At 44.0% G+C, this 22,054-nt stretch overlaps 1 protein-coding gene across 1 annotated transcript in view; it reads right to left on the minus strand.

Moving 5' to 3' along the window:
* Positions 1–604: 604 nt before the first annotated feature.
* Positions 605–22,054, minus strand: part of SHISA3 (shisa family member 3) — a 44,810-nt gene continuing 23,360 nt past the window's right edge. The window contains exon 2 of the mRNA XM_078678967.1: positions 605–1,663. Coding sequence (XP_078535093.1) covers positions 1,221–1,663 — 443 coding nt within the window. The 3' untranslated portion in view covers positions 605–1,220. The remainder of the gene's footprint in view (positions 1,664–22,054) is intronic.

The following is a 22,054-nucleotide window of genomic DNA, read 5'->3' on the forward strand; positions in this document are numbered from 1 at the left end:
TCTGTCATTTTACAAGTGATTGATTTATGCTGTCTGATAAAAACTGATGTGCTAGGGCTCACTATATAAAACCTTTTTATGCTTCCTCTAGGTATATTTTCTTATGAGGCATCTTTTGAGTTATTACTGTGTCTCTGGTCTTCTCTGCAAAAGCTGAGCATTTTTGTTTGCCCCACAATGCTCCAACCCATACCAGCTCATGTCCTTCACCCACACTTCTAACATCGCTTAGAGAAGTTCTGCTTCTGCATCAATTCTAAAAGGGTAAATAAGAGGATGAAGAAGTTATTTATTTATGTTACATCTCAGAGTTGTGTTGCTTGTGTTGATCTTCGTACCCGCTTGCTCCATGATGGTGTTGGGGTATAAAGAACATTTCAAAAGAAACTGCTCCCGTGGATCCATGGAGATGAAATAGAACCACCTATCCAAAGGCCATTTCACATTTGGGATTTTGCTACTTAACTGGATCCACACGGAGAAGAATTATTCTAAATGGTCGTGAACAGCATAGGCAAAGAACCTGGGCGTTCATTTGTCTATGCAATTTCACAATAAACTTAAATATTCTTTTATAAATATCTTCACTACAAGCAACACCTGCTATCTTAATGTGAATCTCACCTACACACTTTTATTAACATAAAACACATTTCTGTGGAACCACTAAATATTTAGTACCTTCATTATCTAGTAAATACATTTTATATTACATCTTTTTACATTTGTACATTATTCATTTAGAAAAATATATAAAAGTTAGGTGCAGTGGATCCAAATTGTTATGATAGCGTGGCCCCACATCAGCAATAAATAAAAGCTAGGAGAAAATATCTTGGCAAGAGCATTGTTTTTGAACATTGGAACTCTGAGTGCATGTTCACACCTTCTTTCATTGAATCAATGGGCACTGTGCATGATCTCAAGTCCAAAAACATTTTAACAAATGAAAGCTGTTTTTTTTAAATCATTACTTTGTTAGTTGCCTTAATTTGGGTGTGTGTGCACATGTTATGTTACCAATCTTCATGTTTTTTTGTCATGGGTCAGGTCACGTATGTGTCTTCAAGAATGTCACATGAAATTCTTTCACATGTTCTGGAGAATTGGAGATCATCCAGTTTTTAAGATGTTGAACCCTACAGCAGAAAGTAAGAATCTAGTTGATTTGTAAGCACCATCCACCCCTGTGGTCCGACTCCTTCCTCTAGTTCTCTGTTTCAGCTCTGACAAAATTCTGAGCAGTTCTTTCCTGATCCCATTGAGTCTGTGTGGAGAGGATAGGAGAAGTACTGTGGAGATACCAGGAAGGTAGCGGGCTGGGCTGTCAAGTGGATGGTGTGGGTGGATGTGTAAGGTGGGGGTGATGATTGCACCAGGCAGCCAGGCTCTGTTCTGGCGAAGGAGAACCTGCGAATAGAGCCCCCTGTGGAACTGGAGCTGGTGGCGGTGCTGGACTGTCTCGATGGAGTCCTGATGCTGCTGGATGTCAGGATCATTGGCAGTGTCTCCGTCTGGTAGCTGCGCAGGGAGAAGCGGATTGGCTGCTGCGACGTTTGTTTCGGCCTCAGGCACGTGCAGCAATAAACTGCCACCAGTGAGCCCACGATGATAAAGGCAATAAAAATTGAACCCACAATAAGGAAAGGCACGTAGGCAGGCTCTGCAAAGAAAATAAATAGTTTTTTATAAATAAATAAATACAGCTGTGGCCAAAAAAATCATACCATCAATGTGTAAATTCAAACAATTTCACAGTCATTTATTTTATATAATATATTGTTCAAATAGTCAGTTATATACTTTGATTCTGAGTTAATTTATTGTTTGATTAATTAAAATCATTACAATTGCTCGGAACATCTTAAATAGACCATACCATAAAAAAGACAATAAGCTAAAGTGCAGTACAGTGTTAATAGGAACATGGGTTCATGTATAAAAAGAATTAAAAGACAAAACACAGTAATTCTTATCCAGTAGTTCACACTAGATGAAAGGATAGGGTAAAAGAGAATCACTTGAAAGTGCAGTGTGCCTATTGCTGAACAGGTAGATCACCTTATCAATAGCATTAATACAGATGGCAATCTAAAATTCACTAACTTGCCACCATTTATTTCTTGTCGAAAAAGCGTGCAAATATTTAGGTGAGAGATTGCATGTGAGCTATAGTGCATATTTCTTATCCGTTAATTAGGTGGCGTAAAGATTTTACATCTATAGCCTAGTTTTAAATGTAATGCATCATGTAAAAATAATTGCTATGATGGGAGATGCCCTGACTGAGTTGTTTTCCCCATCGTTTCCTCCTAATGAAACAGTTCCAAAAAAGTGCTTTATGCATGTGTGCGAGCTAATAATCTCGGCATTACCTGCGGACGGAGCCGTAACCCAAGTGGCAACAATGATTAAAGTGAGGTGGTGCAAGACAGTGGGCTCAGGCTTGCTAATCATGTGGTTAGACTTTTATGGGTTTCAGAATAGGATAGTCAGTTATGAGCCTATGAGTGGAATTGACAGGTTGAGAGTCCTTAGTTTGAGGTCGGAAGTGAGCTCTAAGTTCTTTGACGAATTTGCCACACCTTGATAAAGATCTTGCGTCCGATCGAGAGAAGCAAATTGAAGAGGCCGCCGGACAAGTGCGGGTCCCGTTCATCAAAAAGATTGGTTTCAGTAGGGACGTTTGAGCTGCATCAAGAGAGGGGCACCAGCACAGGAGCTGTAACCATGATTCTCGCTTAAAATTACATAATTTGCAAGCCCCCTCCTTTTCTGGGTTGAGCCACACAGGATTAAAGTCTGCTATCGGAATACCAAGGAACAGTATGTACATAATGTCTATACACACTCGAAGATTGATGGCCTCAGAGAGGTAAGGCTGGGGTCTCCCTATCAGATAGAAGATATTCAAAGGGACTAGAATGTCTGAGACTTTAGGGAAGCAATGTCTTGCTGAAATGAGGCTGAGTGCAACTGCTTGTTGAGTGCCTTCTTCCCGGGCAGGAAAGAGATGGAGTTGGGTGTTAATGCAGGTAGTACGATTTGGAAAGATGCAACAGCCTTCTGTAGTTGACGATGCCATAGATTCCCTGGGCTCTGGAAGATGTCTTTCAGGCATGTCTTGAGTGAATTGGCTGGTGTTTCAGTATGCTTATATAGTATTTCAAATGTCAGCCTCACAAGTTAGCATTTGATTTGATAGGCCGAGTTCCAGGCGGGTTCTAGACTACGAAGATGCCTGGGCAGTTGAAAAACTTTCTTCAGAGCTGAACACTGTGTATGTTCTAGACTCAGAGCACAGGCCCCAGGAAAAGCCTGGTGCCCATAATGTAGTGCTGGGAGGAGCAGGCTTTTATGACTTTCAGATATGGAGTGGCAGAGGCGCTTATTAATTTCTGAATGAGGCAGGCAAGCTCATATGTGATGACTGTGGCTTCCTTTTTTAGCGAGCCTAAGTGGATTTAGGGGTTGGAGGTCTCTGAAAACCAAATCCCCAGGTAGTTGTATTTCTGTGCCGTTTTAATAGTCATGGCCCCCATATGCCAGGAGTTTCCTATTCTTGAAGCGGCCAAAGGCCATGACTTTATTCTTGTCCTGGTTGATCGTGATATATTTTTTTACTTGTATTTGTGGAGGCTACTCGGTGTATGTCCACTGCGGCGTGGTCCATTATTATGATCTCGTCCGCATATTGGAGGATGTGTAGATGACTGGCCTGGTTGTGGGGCCAGACGACTGTTTGCCAAGGCTCTGCCCAGATTTGCTTTGGTTAGATTAATGAGCCGAGAAGCAAGGATGCAGCCTTGCTTCAGACAGCCTTGGATGGGAAGTTTGGAGGTGACAGCATGTGGCCCTGTCCTCGCACGTACCCATGTTTCTAAGTAAAGAGAGACTATGGCCCCTAGGAGATTTGAGGGAATGCAACACATGTTTAATTTCCTCCAAAGTGTGGGATGATCGACCTTGACAAAGACAGTGCTATAATCAATAAAACAGCAGAGAAGTGGTAGTTGTTTATTTGGGCTGCTTGATGACTTAGGACAGCAAGTGTAGTGATGTTATCTATCTTGATGTTTGGAAGCCTGCCTTTTCTGGAAAAATGGAGGAACATCGTTGTCCCAAGCCCAGGCCCAGGCCTCTAGATATTTAAATGATAGTCGGGTATATGTTTTTGCTTCTAAATCCAACAAGGCTATCAGACGGTAATTGGATGGCTTTGTTGGGTCTTCTTACTTGAATATGGGGCACTGGATGGAGCCCCTCCAAGCCTCTGGGACTTGGGCAGAGGAAGGCTTGATTGAATAGGGGAGTTACAACACTTGCCCATTCCTCAGGGGCACATTTGAAGACTCAGGCATGAAGGCCGTTGGGCCCAGACGCCCGTCATTTTTTAGTGCCTTGATGATTTTGCAAACCTAGGCTGGTGTGGTTAAATCATGCTGATTGCTTGTGGCTGGTTCAGTTGGTGGCCCTCTGCTCATTTGTGTACCCTGATGCAGTTAGATTGCTAGCGTACAGCGCTGTGACATGAGTCACCCAGGCTCTATCTGTGACTCCATTTTCCCTGGTTGAGTTTGCAGCTTTTAATCTGTTAATGTGATTCCAGAAGCAGGAGAGAATCCTTTCCTTAAGCATTTGGTGTATCTTTAGCAATTACTTTTCTTCGGAGGCTTTCTTCATTTCCCATACTGTTTTTTTATGTTCTTTGCAGAGTTTAATGATGGCCATTACAGTTTTGATGGTGGGGTTTCATTTGTGAATGTGCAAGGACCTTCTTAACATTCTAATAACCTTGTTGTGCTGTTAGTTGGCCTGCTCTCTCTCTGTCGCTGTTGCTTGCGACCCCCCAAAAGCTCGTAGAGAATCCATAAGCTTAGTGGTCAGTCCACCACACATGTTTTGCATGACACTCAGATTACTGGCAGTGGACACCGTGGTTACCTTGAGAAGTCACTTGAACACCGCTGAGGTGTCTGTTGGCCTCCTTTAAATCCACCTGACTAGTTGTGTTGCTTCGACCCATGTAGAGGAGCCCACTGCATAGTATTTGGGCCCCATGGGAGCTTCTAAGGTCAAGGTTAAAGTCAGGGAATTATGATCGCTTTCGCACCTGCTGAGAATCTCAAAGTTAGTGTGATTTCTGAATCAGAAAGGAAGGTGTAGTTGAAAGTGTGGGGGGGGGCTTAAGGTGGGGAGCCTGAGACTTAAGAGCTTGTTTGGCAGAGATTAATTTGAATGTTTTCAGCAGATTGTTTATTTTTTAATGATCCTTAGCTTTACTGTCAGAGATGCTGACGTTTCCAAGTCACTGATGTTGAAGTCACCTGTAAGCCGGACCTAATGTGACGTGTGGTCCAGAAGAATGGCTTCTCGGCATCTGCAGAGGTCATCAGTTGCACGCTGTTTTGATGCTTTCTGCATGTCGTGGTAGCAGCTTATCAGTAGCAGCGGAGTCTTTTATGATGAATTAAAGAACCCTGAGATTATCGCCCCTTGGACCGCCAGAGAATATTGGTTGAGGGGTGCAACTCCGATCTTGCTGTTTTGCTTGATGAAGATTGAGAGCCCTCCCGAGGGCCAGCCAAATATGTTGGTGCAATTTGCTGACTTAAAAAGCTCGTAAAGGCCATGTAGATCTGTTGGAGTGAGCACCCAGGCTTCCTGTAAGCAAATAATGTCACTTTTATTCAGGAAAGTCACCGCTGGTTTACTTGTCAGAATCGACCTCAGGCCTGCCACATTCCACGACGTGATTATGACCTTGGCTGTGCTTGAGGATGGGTCTTGGTGGCTAGAAATAATCCTTTCGGGAGCCCCCTTGGAAGTTGCCGAACTGATTCCACCTGTTGTGGTCACTTCTTTTTATCCTGTACATTACATTTCTTTGGTTGAGGGCACATAATACTTCTAATGAGTTTGCAGCTTTGGATGCACTTGGGAGCCACTACTGGGTAGGGCCTTTTGCCCCTCTCAGGATGCTTCTGTGCAGCCTAGTGGGCTCCTGTGGCACTAAGACATAGGGATATTTTAGTGGATAAAGTTTCAACAACTCAAAACCCCAATCCTCAAAGGTGATTGACTCCCTCAGGATAGCCTCTCTGAGCTCAGCTCTTTGCCATGTGTTTTTTGTGGCATACGACGATCCTTTAACTGGAATCTGGGCAAAATTTACAGAGATTAGTTCGGCCGAACTCAGGTTCTTCAGTGTTGGGATATATTGGAACAGGTGTAGCAAGTTGCCTATGTTTAGTATATTGTGGGCTCCCTTTGGGATGTAGTGTGGGATAAACACCAATTCACATTGGTCTTTGGTGTCTACTTGTGTGGCTTCCCCGGATCGGAGGAAGAGAGACCTCGACGCCCATTGGCAGAAAGGGGGTCTGATTGCGCCTTGGAGGTGGCTCGAGTGGTCTGATAAGGACTTGCTTGTTGGAGCACTTTGGCCCCAGTAGCTTATAAAATGTTGTTGATTATAGCTGGTTATTGTCCCACTTTGCCTCCAGTCATTGGACAAATAGTTTTGATGTTGATTGCGGCTGGTTGTCAGATGCTCTACTCCCGCCAGGTGTGGGGTAGGCCCACTGATTAAGTGGAGATGTTCCGTGTTGCCTTTGGCTCCTATTGTATGCTCATTTTAGCTGGTTCGCTGGGCAAGGGGGCATGGGGCGATAGATATTTAGGATGTTACTTTCAAGACTCAGGGGGCCTTTGATGAGACATGGTCTGTTAGCTGGGTCGGTGCAACTAAAGTATGTATTGGTCCTCATTTCTGCCGTTTATGGCCTCTGAGCGGTTGTAGATAGTCAGTTATATATGATATCTGATACTTCACTCAGTAAGATTGTTGCCTTAGTTTCTGACGTTTTTTGCCTGTTAAAGGAATCTGTTTAATAACACTGTGTAACTCATAAAACGATCTCCGACCAAAATATATTCATTAATATGATTACTTGCAATGCCCATGCCATCAATTATTTGAGATCCCAGGAAGGAGAACCCATCATTTAAAAATTCCTCCTGTTTTTCTGCTGGTGTCTTCATCTTTTATGGTTAGACTTAAAGGTTTCTGTTTTATTCACTGTTACACAGTAAGGTTTTCTGCCTGACCATCTGCAAAAGTAATTCTAAATTCTAATATACGAAATGTTGCCTTAAAATGACAATACCCTCGGAAAATGAGATCCTCAGAATATGCCTTGTCAAAGCTAGACACTCATAAAAACCTCCACTGTAAAAAACCTATTAGATTTAAATAGTTGTTTTCAGTTATTTTACTTTAGTTAATTAAATATTAGGGTTTAAAATAAAACCAAATTCAGAAAACAATCATTGTTAGATGCATACTAATAAAAGACAAAACCACATTTGAATTTACCATTGTGAAGACTTAAAAAAAAAAATACTAAGTAAATGTCATAATTCTGTTAAGAAATGCAGGATATAACAAAAAGTTATCATCATCTTCTCCTGTGTTTAGAATTGTTTGTGACCATAGTTGTAGTGCAGACAGTGCACAGATAATATGCTTTGCTGATTCTATAGTATGGCCACAAAGATTGTAGGTGTGAAGTTCCGATGCAGACTCTAGCTAAACTACTCATGTGTGGCCTTCATAAAAAAAGCTTTTTCTGTAGAATACACAGGGTGTATCTTTGCCAGTAAGATTGGGGGGTGTGAGCTTCAGATTTCCCAACCATCACGCTGACACATAGGGGTCTATTTATCAAATTCTCATGCAGCGCAGCAGCAAAAATGCTGCACTGCATGAGAAGCAGAGAGCAGGAGAGCGCCATAGTTACAGGTCTATGGCACTCGCATTCCCTCACCCTGGCGCGCACAATCAGGTAGCCTTGCACCACGCTCAAACCTTTGCTCCATTGTGCAAGGATGGCTGCGTGAATCTAGAATAGGTTTTGTACTGGAAGAATACCCTACCAGTACAAAATACAATGCTTAGACTAACCTTAAAACATTTCCCACTTTGTATGTGTGCTGTACAGCGCAGCAATCATGCAAAGTCAGAAAAGGAGAAATGAGAAATTAAAGCATTTCTCCTTCATAGTGCCTATTTGAAATGGGTGTTATTTTTTGATGCAGAATTATGTCTACTTTGTTTTAGTAAATAGGGTTTTGCATCAAAAACCATGGATGGTTGCATGGGAACGCCCCTGCACACCTGGAATGCCCCCATGGCGCTAAATAATGCAAAGCAGTGCTATGAACTGTTTTACATTACTTTCAAGTGAATTGCTAGCACAAAACAAGCTTTTTTTTTTTTACTTATTTTTTATTAACCCCTCCCACACTCATGGTTCTCGTGTGCTCATGACGAGCTGAGCTCGTCACGGCCGTTAGAACGCTCACACGCGGGGATAATTCCTCTGCTGTGCTGAGCGTTCTATTGAAACGGGCGTGGCCGTGACGACCTCAGCTCGTAATGAGCACACGAGAACCGTGGCTCATGACGAGCTGAGCTCGTCATGAGCACCGGGGCGCTGTGCCTGGCCCCTTCCCCCCAGCACAGCAGGGGAATCGGGCCAGCAGCAAAGGGATTAAGCACTGCACCAAGGATATCTGTAACAGGTGTCATGCACATACATTTATAACAAAACAAGCTTTTGCGCTGAAAAATAAATTGAGAAAAAAAGTTGTGTAGATTTGCATCACTTTTGTGATGAAAACACCGCAAAAAATCTTAGTAAATATACCCCATAATGTTAACTTACATTATATGACAAGCGGTCCTTAAGGGGCACTAGAAATGAGAGTAATGCGGATTGGTAGGGGTACTAAGTGAGAGAAAATGCATTATATTGTGAAATAACCAACATTTCTTTCATCCTCATTCCAAACAGAGAGGGAGAGTGTGTGAGTGTGTGTGCTTTTTCAGTCTGTGTATGTAGAAATTCCTGGTGAAATCGGACAGACACCACACCATACCCGACTGAAAAACTGTATGCCCAACTATTAATCACAAAATAGATTTACTAGGGGGGTGTAACACCCCAATTCACCGCCCCAAAAATCTACGCCCCTGAGAATACAGTTTTGATAGCTATCGTGTCAGGGTGCTTTCCAATCAACCGTCTTTACATTTTTTATATAATCTTACCATTACAGTAAGCTTCATGAAAACGTGCTATAGACATTTCCTAGTTATACCTAAACTCAGTGTATATATTGAAAGGGATTACTGTGTTTATTTTTAGTTTTAAATATTAAAGGTAGCTTGGCGTGACTTCCCTGGGTTTTTTTCCCTTCAGAGCTGATGCCTCAAAAATGTCTTTGAAAATGCTTTGTAGCAGCAAGTGGGTTCTTTCATCTCTGTTTTCTGAGGCGTTCCTCCCGCCCACCAGGTTCTGTTTGATCTGCGTAGGTGTGCTTTTCCAGGGCTTCAAAGGCACAAAAATGTCATATAGGGAAGTCCTAATTAGTACAGATTAGCACATACTGTGACACCCACATCGTGCGATCATTTTAATCTGATTTCCGATTCTATCTATGGTATAAAATGTCACAACAAAGGTGTGCACCTTCTATTTTTTATTTCTTTTCAATGTTGCCCTATTACCAAGAAGTGGTGTCATTGAAAAGGTTAACTAACACAAGTATCTTTTTAGAAGTTTCCCTTCTGAAATTACAGGGATGGCTGTAGAGTTCAGGCTTTGGAGTAGACATATTTTGGAAGCATAGTTACAGTATGCCTGCGTAGAGCAGTACATTCAAAATGAATCAAATGCATTGATTATATGACAGACATATTGATACACCGTGTAGCTTGATGGTGTTCTGTTAAAGTGCCAGCATACTCCATGTCAAGGAAGGGCTGTGCATGATGGTAAGTTTGAGTAAGTTCAATGGGTGAGCAGCGGTAACCTAGCCAGTGTGACTTCTTTCTTGTGGATGTCCGGGGGATCCTGAAAACAGAGCCCCTCATTGCAAGTAGCTCAGAAGAGTAGGTGTTTTTCGGTGTCTCCGGGGATGGAATTATCAGATTCCCAAGTCTGGACCCGAAAGAGCACCCCCCGAGGATCTCTGTCCTCCTGCTGCCTCTGCACTCCTGACCACTCCAGGGCTGGGAAAAGAAGCCCGATAACATTTAACACCTCCCAGCACGAGTTAATTGTTTGCAGATTTGGGACTGTTAAACGGCGAGGGATTGAGAAATTAGAGATGAAAAAGAACCTGCAAGAGTGAGACAAAGAGTCCGGGTATATGGGTGGATTAGAACCGTGAGGTAGAATCAAGATTACGAAGCCTTGGTCTTCGGCATACTCAACCTTACACAGCACCGGCCGCAGGCTTCTGAACAAAACTTAGGGATCAATTAGGATGGCCTTCCGCGCCAGACATGCGGCGGTCCTGCACCGTGAATTAGGATGCGACCACCACCCTGGCAGTCGCATTCCGCAGTTTAACATTGCGGCGGGTACTGCTTACAGCAGTAACCGCTGCAACGTCAAATTGCCATGTTGTGCATTTTTATGCACAACGTGGCGGGCACCGCGCGGTGCCTGCCACCTTGTGCATGGAAATGGAGGGGGGTTCCATGGGTACCACCCAAGTGCACCCCCCACACCGCGGGGGCCCGCAACAGGCCCCCAAACCAACTCCCCACCAGCCTTTCTGCCGCCATGGAAAGGCCTTTCTCCGCACACATCCTAATATGGATGGCGGTGCCTGCTAGGCACTGCCGCCATGTTAGCGGCCCAAGTCTGCCCGGCCGGCAATCGGAACGATTGCCGACCGGCGGAAAAGCGGCGGACGCACTTTGCATCCACCGCGATACCCCCGCCATTATAATATGGCGGGGGAAAATCAGGTTACGATGGCCGGCGATGGCTATCCATCCACCATCGTAATCAGCCCCTTAGGCTTCGAGCACTTATATTTTTACAAATTCATAGGTGTTCATTATGAACTGTTTATTCAGCGCTCCTTTATCTAATACTTTCTTTGTATATTTATATTGAATGGAGGACACTTGATTGCTGGTATACCAGACGTGTGTTTTCTATAAAGTTGACTGAACCAGCAACCTTGCATAACGGTAAAGGGTGCTCTTTCTGAGAGATGGGGAAATACCTTGACGAGAGGCAGGAGCTTCTTTCTCTCTGTGACTCTCACTAGCATGGATAGTTGGGCATTACTTCTGATTTCTTTTGTCCTCCTGACTCCAACCCAACATGCAGATGTACCTCTGGCAAAGCATAGGGGCCAAGATATATCAAGCCTTTTGCGATTCGATTCGCAAACGGACATTTTGCATCTTTTGAATGTATGTGAAATTAGCAAAATAAGGAATAGCAAAAAATTGCGATTCCTTATTTTGCTTAAGCGTTTAAGGAATCGCAATTTTGCGATTCCTTAACTGCCATGTATGAAGCTTTTTAAAATTGCGAATTCAGGTTAAGGAATCGCAAATTAACACCAATTTGAGGTTCGTGTTAATTTGCGAAATCCTGTCAAAAAACAAAATTTGGCAATTTTGAGGGTGGCATGTGACACACATACATGCCCATAAGGCATGTATGTGCGCCATATTCACACACATGTAAGTTTCAGGGGTGCAGCAGGGTGTCCATGAGACACCCCGGCACCCTTGAAATAATTCTCAAATTGCGATTAGCAAATTGCGAATTCGCAATTTGAGAATTACTTCACAATCATTCCTATGGGTCTCATGGCCCATAGGAATGCATAGGAAATTATTCCTTATTTGCGAATTCGCAAAATGCGAATTCGCAAATAAAGAATAATAAGGAATCGCTAAAAAAAGCGATTTTTTACATACATTCCATTTTGCGAATTCTAAATAGCGATTCGCTAAAAATCGCTATTTAAGATTCGCAAAATGGAATCTTGATACATCTAGGCCACGGTCATGTAACTTGCGAAAATTCGGGTCCCGGCTTGTGAGTGGCTGCAGCAGTTGTTTTCATTTTCTGCATTTATGTTGGTGTATTGTGCACTTGCTTGAGAGTGTAATACGCCTGTGAGGTGCGAATACTAGAAGGATGTTTCCTTTCTGCATAACGAATGGATTTTTTACTAGAGCAGTTTGCTATTTAGATGAAGTTTATGGCTAGTGCTATAGTTCTTCGTGGGTGTTGCAGTTTAGTGCTGTGATGATTTCGTGTAGTTTTCAAAATTACAACGTATGGGGAGAGGAGCATTCAAGGTGGACGGAGAGGGAGTGCTGTGGGTGCCACACCGCACCTCGATAGAGATGTGTGTGTGGTGTTGACACACGGCATTACAAGTGGGATGGCTTTTGGTGAGATACTGATGTTATGTTATTATTATTATAATTTATTGTGCGCGCAGCTACTCCAGCAAAGGAGCGTCCCGGCGCATAGACAAGGAGGAACATAACACAACAGGAAAAGATAAAACCTGTTGGGGGCAGCTAAAACAGAAAGGTTTTTATTGCTCTCCGGAAAGTCATGAGGTCCTCTAATAGACGGATTTCAACCGGAAGGGAGTTCCAGGTTAATGCAGCTTTTACTCTAAAGGAGCGACCCCCCATGCGGCAGAGCCTAAATCTAGGGACAACAGCAAGGGCCTGGCCTTGAGAGCGGAGGGTGCGAGTAGGGACATAAAGAGAAAGACAGCTGGACAAGATTTCTGGGCCTATACCTCTCAGAATCTTAAAGGTCAAACAGAGGACCTTAAAGAGAATGCGCTTCCTCACTGGAAGCCAGTGTAGAGAGCCAAGGACATTAGACACAGAACAAAATCTGGGGAGGCCGACAATCGCTCTCGCCGCAGCATTTTGAACCCTTTGTAGGCGAGTTAGTTCGGCCTGGTTAGCCCCAACCAACAAAGAGCTAGCATAATCCAGGCGAGAGATGATAGTTGCCTGGATCACCAGCTGTCTGGTTGGGGCATCAAAAAACTTGAGTACTGGTCTTAGACCTCTCAACAGACCAAAACAACAAGCTGCTGTCTTTTTGGTATGCCCTACAAAAGTAAGGCCCGTATCCAACCAGACCCCCAGATTTTTTACCTCCGACACCGGGGTCGGAGTGGGTCCCAGCTCGGGAGGCCACCATTGGTCACCCCACAGCTCCACTCCCCTTCCGACAATCATTACCTCCGTTTTAGTGGCATTAAGCTGGAGACAGTTTCCTGTCAACCAGCTAGCCACCTCCTTCAGTCCAGCTTGAAACCTGGGGGCATCTTGTTCCGCGTCCCCGCTGAGAGTAACCGCCAGCTGTGTGTCATCGGCGTATGAGACCAGGGTAAGGCCCCATTGCCTGGCGACATCAGCCAGCGGTCTCACATAGAGATTAAACAGCGTGGGGCTCAGCGAGGACCCCTGCGGGACCCCCATGGCCAAAGGCTGGGACTTAGACTTGAAGGGAGGGATGGAAACACAGAAGGAACGACCGTCGAGGAAGGAGCGGAACCACTGCAACGCCTGGCCACCAATTCCAATCTCCTCAAGCCGATGCAGGAGGATGCTATGGGATACCGTGTCAAAGGCGGCGCTGAGATCTAACAATATCCCCTCATCCAACCTTGCACGGAGGTGTTCCACCATCACAAGAAGAGCGGTCTCCGTGCTGTGTCCAGCACGGAAGCCATTTTGTGAGGGGTCAAGGGCATTGGTACGGGACAGGTGTTCTGACAGGGCCAGATTAACGTGGGCCTCTGTAATCTTTGCCGGCCAGGGTAGTAGCGAGATAGGGCGATAACTTTCAGGCTTAGATGGGTCCAAGGAAGGCTTTTTGATGATTGGGGACACCACTGCCTGCTTCCACTTAGATGGAACTACACCCGTCTCAAGGGAGAGGTTGACAAGGGCACGCACAACAGTGCGCCCCATAAAGGTCTGATCACGAAAGAGATCAGATCTTACTGGATCAGATGGAGAGCCAGATTTAACTTGCAACGCAAGTTTGTCAAATCCATCCACGGTGAGAGTGGGGAATGAAAGCAGGGTGATTTGATGAGGTGTCCCGTTAGAACTTCAATTCAAGGACAGCAGGTGTAGCGGGTTGTTTCTGGGCGGGGACGACGGGAAATGTTTTAATGTGCCCCCTTTTTGGTGTTCTTCTGGTTTCAAACAGAAGGAAGAAGACCCAGGAAGGTTCTGGTGTGTTCATGTCGGTCCTTTTCATGCAGGTGGTAGACTAGTGCAGGGTTTCCCAAACTGTGGTTTGCAACCCACTAGGGGCCATGAGCTGATTTTTGTGGGTCGCAAAAGTATGAGCAATAAATGAAGATGCACTAAATTCTGTGTAGTCTTGTCACACTAGCAGTGATTCAAAGACAAAGGTCCAATATCAGGCTGCTTTATTCTTTCAACATAAGGATTAGTGTTACTTTTCTTTCGCTGGCTGCAAAGTGAGAGGAATGTTTAAAGTGAATTATGTGACAATGTAGGATTATTTTTGTTTTCCAATACACAACAAAATGTAAATACCTGTAAATAAACTGTATATATCCAGCACATGGTTTAATTTTCAGCGTAGTGTTTAATTTCGTAGTTTTACTTGCACCCCACTGTCTCGTCCTAACTCTTTTGTCTCATATTTTCTCTTCTGTTTTTCCTTTCATGGATTATCCTTGCCTTCCCGTTTTTCCCTCCTCCCTTTCCTTCATTCCCTTCTTTTTTATGTATTTATATTGTTATGGGCTGCCTCATCATTCAGGTGGGGTCTAATAATTCACAACGTGGAAGCTGTCATTGTGGAGCTGCGATAACATTTGTTGTGTGTCCGAGATAAATTGGCATTAAGTGCACGTAAAACAAGATATTGACATTCAGTAAAATGAGTTGATTTTCGTAGGTGGCTAACAGGTTAGAACAAGTGAGGAGGAGGATATGTGCGAATATTTGAGGTTGAGGTTTTCAAAGAATCTGGCTTGGAATAGTGCTGGAAAGGATTCTGAATGGCAAATAGGATGGGGCTTAAAAGGGGATTCCACTCTTAATCATAATTTGTAAAGTTATGTGTCAGTGGTTTGTGACAGCAAATATAATTGCAAACCATTGATCACATGCCAATACCAGAATTGGGGCGGAATGTAATTAGCATAGTTGAAGCTGTCTCAAGGGCAGTAATCAAAACATTTGATTTGTGCCCGGGATAAATTTACATGCAGGGCCTTAATACGATGACAAGCGGCCGACTGCCATTGTTGCGGGATGGTAAATGCCCAACTAGTAGTCGGTGGTTCCACCCGACATTAGGATGCGATCCCCCTGTCGCATGCCCTTTTTTTACTGGGGCTTGTGCAGCGGCCTGGAAAAGGGGATGCACAAGCTTTAATAGAAAAGGGGATGTTTGCACACTACCATGCACCATGTGCCAGGCACCACCAGGCAGCATGTGGTGGCTGGCACACTGTGCATGTATGTTTGTGGGGGCACCACATGTGTCCCCCTGACCACATAGAGGAGGCCCCCAAAGTACCTTTCCGGGTGCCTGTTCATGGTGGGGGGACCGCCATGAACAGGAAGTTGGAAAGGGATATCCTAATCCCAACAGTAGTGCATTCGCAGGCACCGCCCCATTGTAGGGATTAGGAACTTGACCAGCGTCCCGATGGGCTCCTTGAGCCTCTCAGAGGGGGCGGTCTGTCCCCTGCCTAACTCGCTCCGACCGCCGGAATTGTAATCCGGTAGTTAGACCAATGGCAGAAATGTCGGTGGGACTGCAACCAATGGCCTATCGTGCCTGCACCACCCACATCGTAATAAGGCCCTAAATGTAGATAAAACAAGATATTGATATTTGGTAAAAAAATATTAAGTGATTTTTGCAGATGGCTTGCAGGTTGGAAAACTTGAGCTGGCGCATCTGTAGAAAAATATAGGGTTTAGGTTTTCCGAGAATGGAGCTTTGGATGAACATTGAGAAGATGTGAATTATAATTTCTTGGCATCTCTTGTTGGCATTTTAAGATTTGGTGGGTTCTCCACAACAAAGTTTCCAAAGACGTATCAAGCAAAGATAATACATTTATTTACCTGGCATGAAACTGAGAAATACAAAGCTAATTAAGTGTTCTTTGATTGTTATGGAAACCTGGGAAGAAATTTGGCATTCCACACAATTTAGAATAGGTTTAAATTTTGGTAATATGCATTATTGGTCATGGTGGAAGTGGATTTGCCAACTATTTGTCCATATTTTAGATAAAACATTTTCTGCTAGACTATCCTTTTGTTATTATTTTTTAGAAAAAAAAGACAAAATCCTCTCTCTAGTTGCTTCTGAAATATGGTCCCGCTCATTGTGAAAACTTCCTTAAAACATTAGTTAACATGAAATTGTTTGATGTTTTAATTTTCTCGGGATATTGTTTAGGCGCTCTGAAAGACGAACCTTGAGTGTAAAGCTGTCATATTCTTAACTTTGTTTTTAAATTGTATGATGTGTTATGTTTTAAGATCTTCGAACTGAACAAACTTTATAAAAGGTAACAATACCCTTAAACATAAGGTGTTACAAGTTCAGTCTGTGACTTGACATAAAACATTTGTAAAGTAAGCACTGCACACATCAGCATCAACAGCTTTGGTTTAAATTCATATATGACATTTCAGTTAACACACTCCTCAAATGCTATATTGTACAGTCAGAGTAGGTCCAGGGGCACTCCAGTCCACTTCTCGTCTGTATTTCTATCCTGCGTTCAGTTATGTCATAACTCTGAAACATTACATCGGCAATAACTACTCTTGTCTCACCATTTATTATAATGTGCCCCCATGGACAAACACTTCCACGAAGCTCATGGGGCCTCTTGATAAGCTACTCATAAATCTCGCCATCCTCAATATCCGACATGCCATAAACATCTCCCCTTAATTCAGAAGGGTTACCACACACCCCAAGATAAAATGTGTGTGGATACAGTAAGCAAACTGTCCATCAGGAATTGTTTTGTGGAGACACTTTTCCAGTTACTCTTAAAGCAGAAATCTTGTGAACTGCATCCCATCTAAAGGTTTAATCTAAAACCTGGAAAGGTTTAATAAAAAACAAGCAGTGGACATGCAACAGGTCTTGCATTTTGTTGTGTTAGAGCTATTGGCATTGTAAATGGCAATGTATTTTATTATGTGTTATGGAGTGTATATATGTGGTGTGTAATTGAATTATGTTGGTTGGAGTAGGTTAGATTTGTTGTGGAATTGTATGGAGTGGAATTGTGTGGTGTGGAGTGGATTTGTATAGTGTAATTATGTGGGATGGTGTGCTGTAGAATTACGTTTACGTTACGTTTGAAAGCTTTATTCGAGTTATATACTCATAAAAGCACAACATGCATTTAGATACATCACAATTAAATATTTAAATCACATTTATACAATACATATTTATAAAACAGTTGTGCAAGCTTAATCAGTAAAAATTAACACAGGTTTAAAACTTTAATCAAATCACATTTGTGGAAAGAGCCCTCCGCCTAATCGACCAAGCCCACCCCAGATACTTGGCTATGCCCAAAGCAATAGGCTCCTCAGTGGAGGTACAGATGATTCTCAACGCCTCTGCACTACTAGATGTCCCAAGGTTCTTGCAAACTGGAGCTAACCATACCCTCCTTGGGGTGGCGTAGGCATTACAAACAAATAGGAAGTGACCCATACTTTCATTGGCTGCACCACACGCTGGGCAGCACAGGGTGCTCAAACTCTTCCACCTGCCTGTTAGGTATCTCAGGGGGAGGGAGCCAGATCTCATTTGGAAAAATAACTTCCTGTCCATAGGGACAGTTATACTGTCCCAGTACTGTTCTAATACGGGACACATTTTGATTTCCAAAAAGCGCCCCCCCATCGAATCAGATTTTGTGCCCCTCCAGAGCCTGCCATCTATCCACTCCCAATATAAAGTTTTAAGGGTATCTTTACTTGGAAAAACTTCCCCCGCGGGATTATCCCAGAGGTGGGAGAGACCCAGTTCGCCTAACATGGCTCTTAAATTCTTCAACCATGATATTTTATGGAAGGTATCAATTTTAATTATTGCCAGGAACCCATCTGCATAGTGCTTAATCTCGGGGGTAGACCAGAGGTGTCTCCAGTATAAAATGGGACGCAATCGAGCTCGATCACTAACAGATCTTCTCCCAAGATCAAGGCTAAGCGGGATTAATGGGGTACTCTGTGGTAGTCCCGTAATTCCCCTGAAGAACCTGTTCTCTGCTGTCTGTAGGGAGGTAAGCTTTTCAAAACCCCACAACTCTGCCCCGTATAGAGCCGACCCTATTGCCTTTGCATCATATACGGCAAGAACGGGTTTTATGGGTTTTGTTTTTGATCTTTTATGTTCCACCCGTAATACCCCCGAAATTTGCTGATGTTTCAGGACCGCTTTTTCTAAGTGATGGGACCAGCCTTGGCTATTTGATATTTGTACCCCCAGGTAGGTGAACTCCCTAACTACCTCAAGCTCGATGTTATTCATATATATCCTAGGGCGAGGTTTGCATCCTCGGGAGAACGCCATCAACTTGGTCTTGCCAACATTAACTTCGAGACCATGCTCCAAGCAAAACCCATCAAAGATATCTAAGGCACGTTGTAGCCCAGAAGGGGTCTTAGACATAATTAGCGTATCGTCAGCGAACATCAGGATAGGGACCCTGAGGCCCGCTAACGAAGGTGCATCTACACTAACATCTAGCATCCTGCCAACAATCCCATTAATAAATAATGAAAAGAGCAAGGGTGCCATTGCACAACCTTGGCGAACCCCCCGTTCGACTGGAAAGTCGATGGAAGATTGGCCATTCAGACCCCACTGGACTTTAGCGAAATTGCTCCCGTGCAACCTCATAATTAGGGTGAGCAATTCTGCTGGGATACCTATTTTGTTTAAAACTGACCATAGCTTGCTCCTCGGGACTAAATCAAAGGCAGCCCGCAAGTCGACAAATGCGACATACAGGCTGCCCTTGCCAAGAAGCACCGTCCCCCACCGCAGCATAGTGAAACGAAACACCTGATCGACGGTGCTAGTAGCCCTCCGGAAGCCTGCCTGGTAAGGAGAGAGGGAGTTATTCTCATCCACCCAATCCATAAGTTTGTTTACCACCATCTTCCCTATTACTTTTTGGATAGTGGCAATCAAACTTATTGGCCTATAATTAGCCGGGAGGGACCGATCCCCTTTTTTATAGATCGGTATAATAATTGCTCCCTTCCATTGGTCTGGGACTAACACGCCTTTTGCAATGGCATTCCCCAGTAGGAACACATACCTAACCCACCTATTTTTGTCATTTTTGAAAACATCCGAGGGTATCCCATCTAAACCAGGGGCCCTTCCCCCTTGTACAGAGCATATTGCGAGTTCGACTTCTTTGGCCGAAAACAAATTATCAGTGGGAAATACGGCTGGAATCACTTCCCCCGCCACCACCTCCTTTGACTCTGCATATTGTGGTCTAAAATAATTCACCCATGCAGCCTCTGCAACATTATTATCAGGTTTATTTGGGATGCCACCTCTACCCCACTTCACTATCTTCCAGAAAAGCCTGGAATCCTTGGCTCCAGAGGCCTCTTTTAGTTCAGCCCAATACTTCTCATCCCACGTTTTTTTTGCCAGGGAAATGCTTGTGTTGTAATGCTTCCTTGCTGCACAAATCGCGGCCCTGTCCCTATTTCTAATAGCACTACCCAAGGCTAATCTGGCTACCCTACACTGTTGGTTAAACCACCTAGCTGGTTTGGGAGGTATTATATGATTTGCCTTGCGTGCTCTCATGAAATGAGGTCTTAGAAGGGAAAAGAGGTTGTTGTGGATGTCAGTAATTGCCCTGGACCCTGGAACTATGGACCCTACTAACTCCATAGAGGCAAGAGCATTATCCACCTCAGAGCCAATGAAGTCCATAGATTCCTCGTTCGCCAACACACATGGCCATTTCAATCTGCGCATGTCATTGGCCATGTCAGGGAGTAAAACATCAGTTGCCTGCAAATTAGACTGAGCAGACATCCACCAGGTATGAGTCACACAAAGGGGGTTATGATCACTTTCTATCCTGCCCTTGATTTCCATGTCACAAACCCCCTGCCATAGGTTAAGACTACATATTACATAATCTATCCTGCTTCTATTGTGGCCATTGTCAAATGTACAAACACCCTCCTTATCACTTTTTGTCCTCCCATTTAGGGCTCTCATCCCGTGTTCCAAACACACAGCATTTAGAAGAAGTATGTCCTTCGTCCAACGTTTAACAGGGGCTAAATTCAGAGAAGGGACTCCCCATAGATTATCCTCCTCCTGCCCCAAGAGATCATCAGTGCTATCTAGGGGTTCGAAGGTCCTATTTAAATCCCCAGCTACAATTACTCGATTTCCAAGGGACTTAGCTTGCAAAAAAGTAGACAGGGCCTCTAATGTAGGGGAACTCCCGGTATTAGTGCCTCTAGCATAAACGTTGTACAAGTCTGTCACACCCCACTTTTCTGAGGAAATTCGCAACATTAAAATGTCTCTACAGCCCAAATCCCACATTTTTATTGTAGTGTCCAGAGTCTGCTTGATCCAGACTGTGAGACCTCCCATTGGTCTACCTCTGGCGCCTCTGGTTGCTGGAATTGAGAAATTTAAGTAACCTTGAAGGAAGATGGGGTCACAAGCCCATGTCTTCTGAAGGAAGCACATTTCGAACTCATTAATGAAATCAATCCAGGATTGTGACATCAGCTTACTACCCAATCCTGCGATATTCCAAGATATAAAGCTCCCTGCAGTTGGACCATCGCTACATACTGTTTTTATCGAAGACAAAATGGCGAGGTTCATTGGACTACCATCATGCCCACCCAGGTTTTGATCATTGCCCATAATATTCTGCTCGACTCCTTGGGTACCAGTGATACTTAATACGGGTGGTTCCCCACTCCCCTGATTTTGCAATAGTTCCCCACTGTCTTCCTCGACATGTACAATCATTTCACCAGCATTAGTTTCATTTATTTCATTGGACACAACATTAATGTTTAAAGGAGGAACATTAAGGTTCCCACATGGATTCCAACAAAGTGTATCTCCCCTAACAACTCCAACAAATTGTATCTCCCCTGCCAACAAAGTGTATCTCCCCTGTAGAATTACGTGGATAGACTGCACCCTGCCCTTGGGCCTCACTTAGGGGTGTCTTGCATATAAGGAAAGGGAAGGTTAGGGCCTGGCAAGTAAGTGCCCTTGCCAGGTTGACATGGCAGTTTAAAACTGTGAGTGCAGACACTGCAGTGGCAGGTCTGAGACACATTGAAAGGCTACTTGCATTCGTGGCACCATCAGTAATGCAGGCCCACTAGTAGCTTTTGATTTACAAGCCCTGGACACACACACTAGGCTCTACTGGGGACTTACTTGTAAATCAAATATGCCAATCATGGATAACAAGTCATAATGACAATGTACACAGGGAGCACTTGCACTTTGACACTGATCAACAGCGGCAAAGTGTTCAAAGCATCTAAGCCAGTAAAAGCGAAATCCAGCACACAATCAAAAATGCAGGGGGTAGAGGCAAAAAGTCTGGGGAAACCAGTGCTGAATGACACTGAAAATCAGATTTCACTTCGCTAACTCAACACCAGCACCAAATCACAGACAATCTACCTGTCAAAGATGTGAAGTGTGTTGAATGCCTCCTTAAGAGGGTCCCAGTTAAGAGGCAAAAAGCAGCAAAGGCAATCTTATAGCACTTGACTGACGATAAACAACAATACAGAAATTATTAACAAGGCTTGTTTCCGGTCCAGGGAAGGCATGGCTTGGCAATTCAGGCTGGACTGTCCCCATGAGGCACAGGGTCAGACTGATTTGCATATAGCCATGTCTGAACTGGGGTGGCAGAGTGGGCTAAAGAACGGTGATGGATTCAACCCAGATCTTTTGACTGGGTGTGAGTGTTTGATTGGTTCGGATGCTCCGTCCATCACCACCCCCTTTTGTACCGCTTTTGGCCGCCACAAGTATGGCAGGGTATGCTCAGACATGAGTCCCTTACTCACTTTGCCACTGGATTCAAGCAAGCCGGGCTGAAAACAGCTGTAATG

This window comes from Lissotriton helveticus, chromosome 2_2, assembly GCF_964261635.1.
Source record: "Lissotriton helveticus chromosome 2_2, aLisHel1.1, whole genome shotgun sequence".
NCBI classification, from domain to species: domain Eukaryota; kingdom Metazoa; phylum Chordata; class Amphibia; order Caudata; family Salamandridae; genus Lissotriton; species Lissotriton helveticus.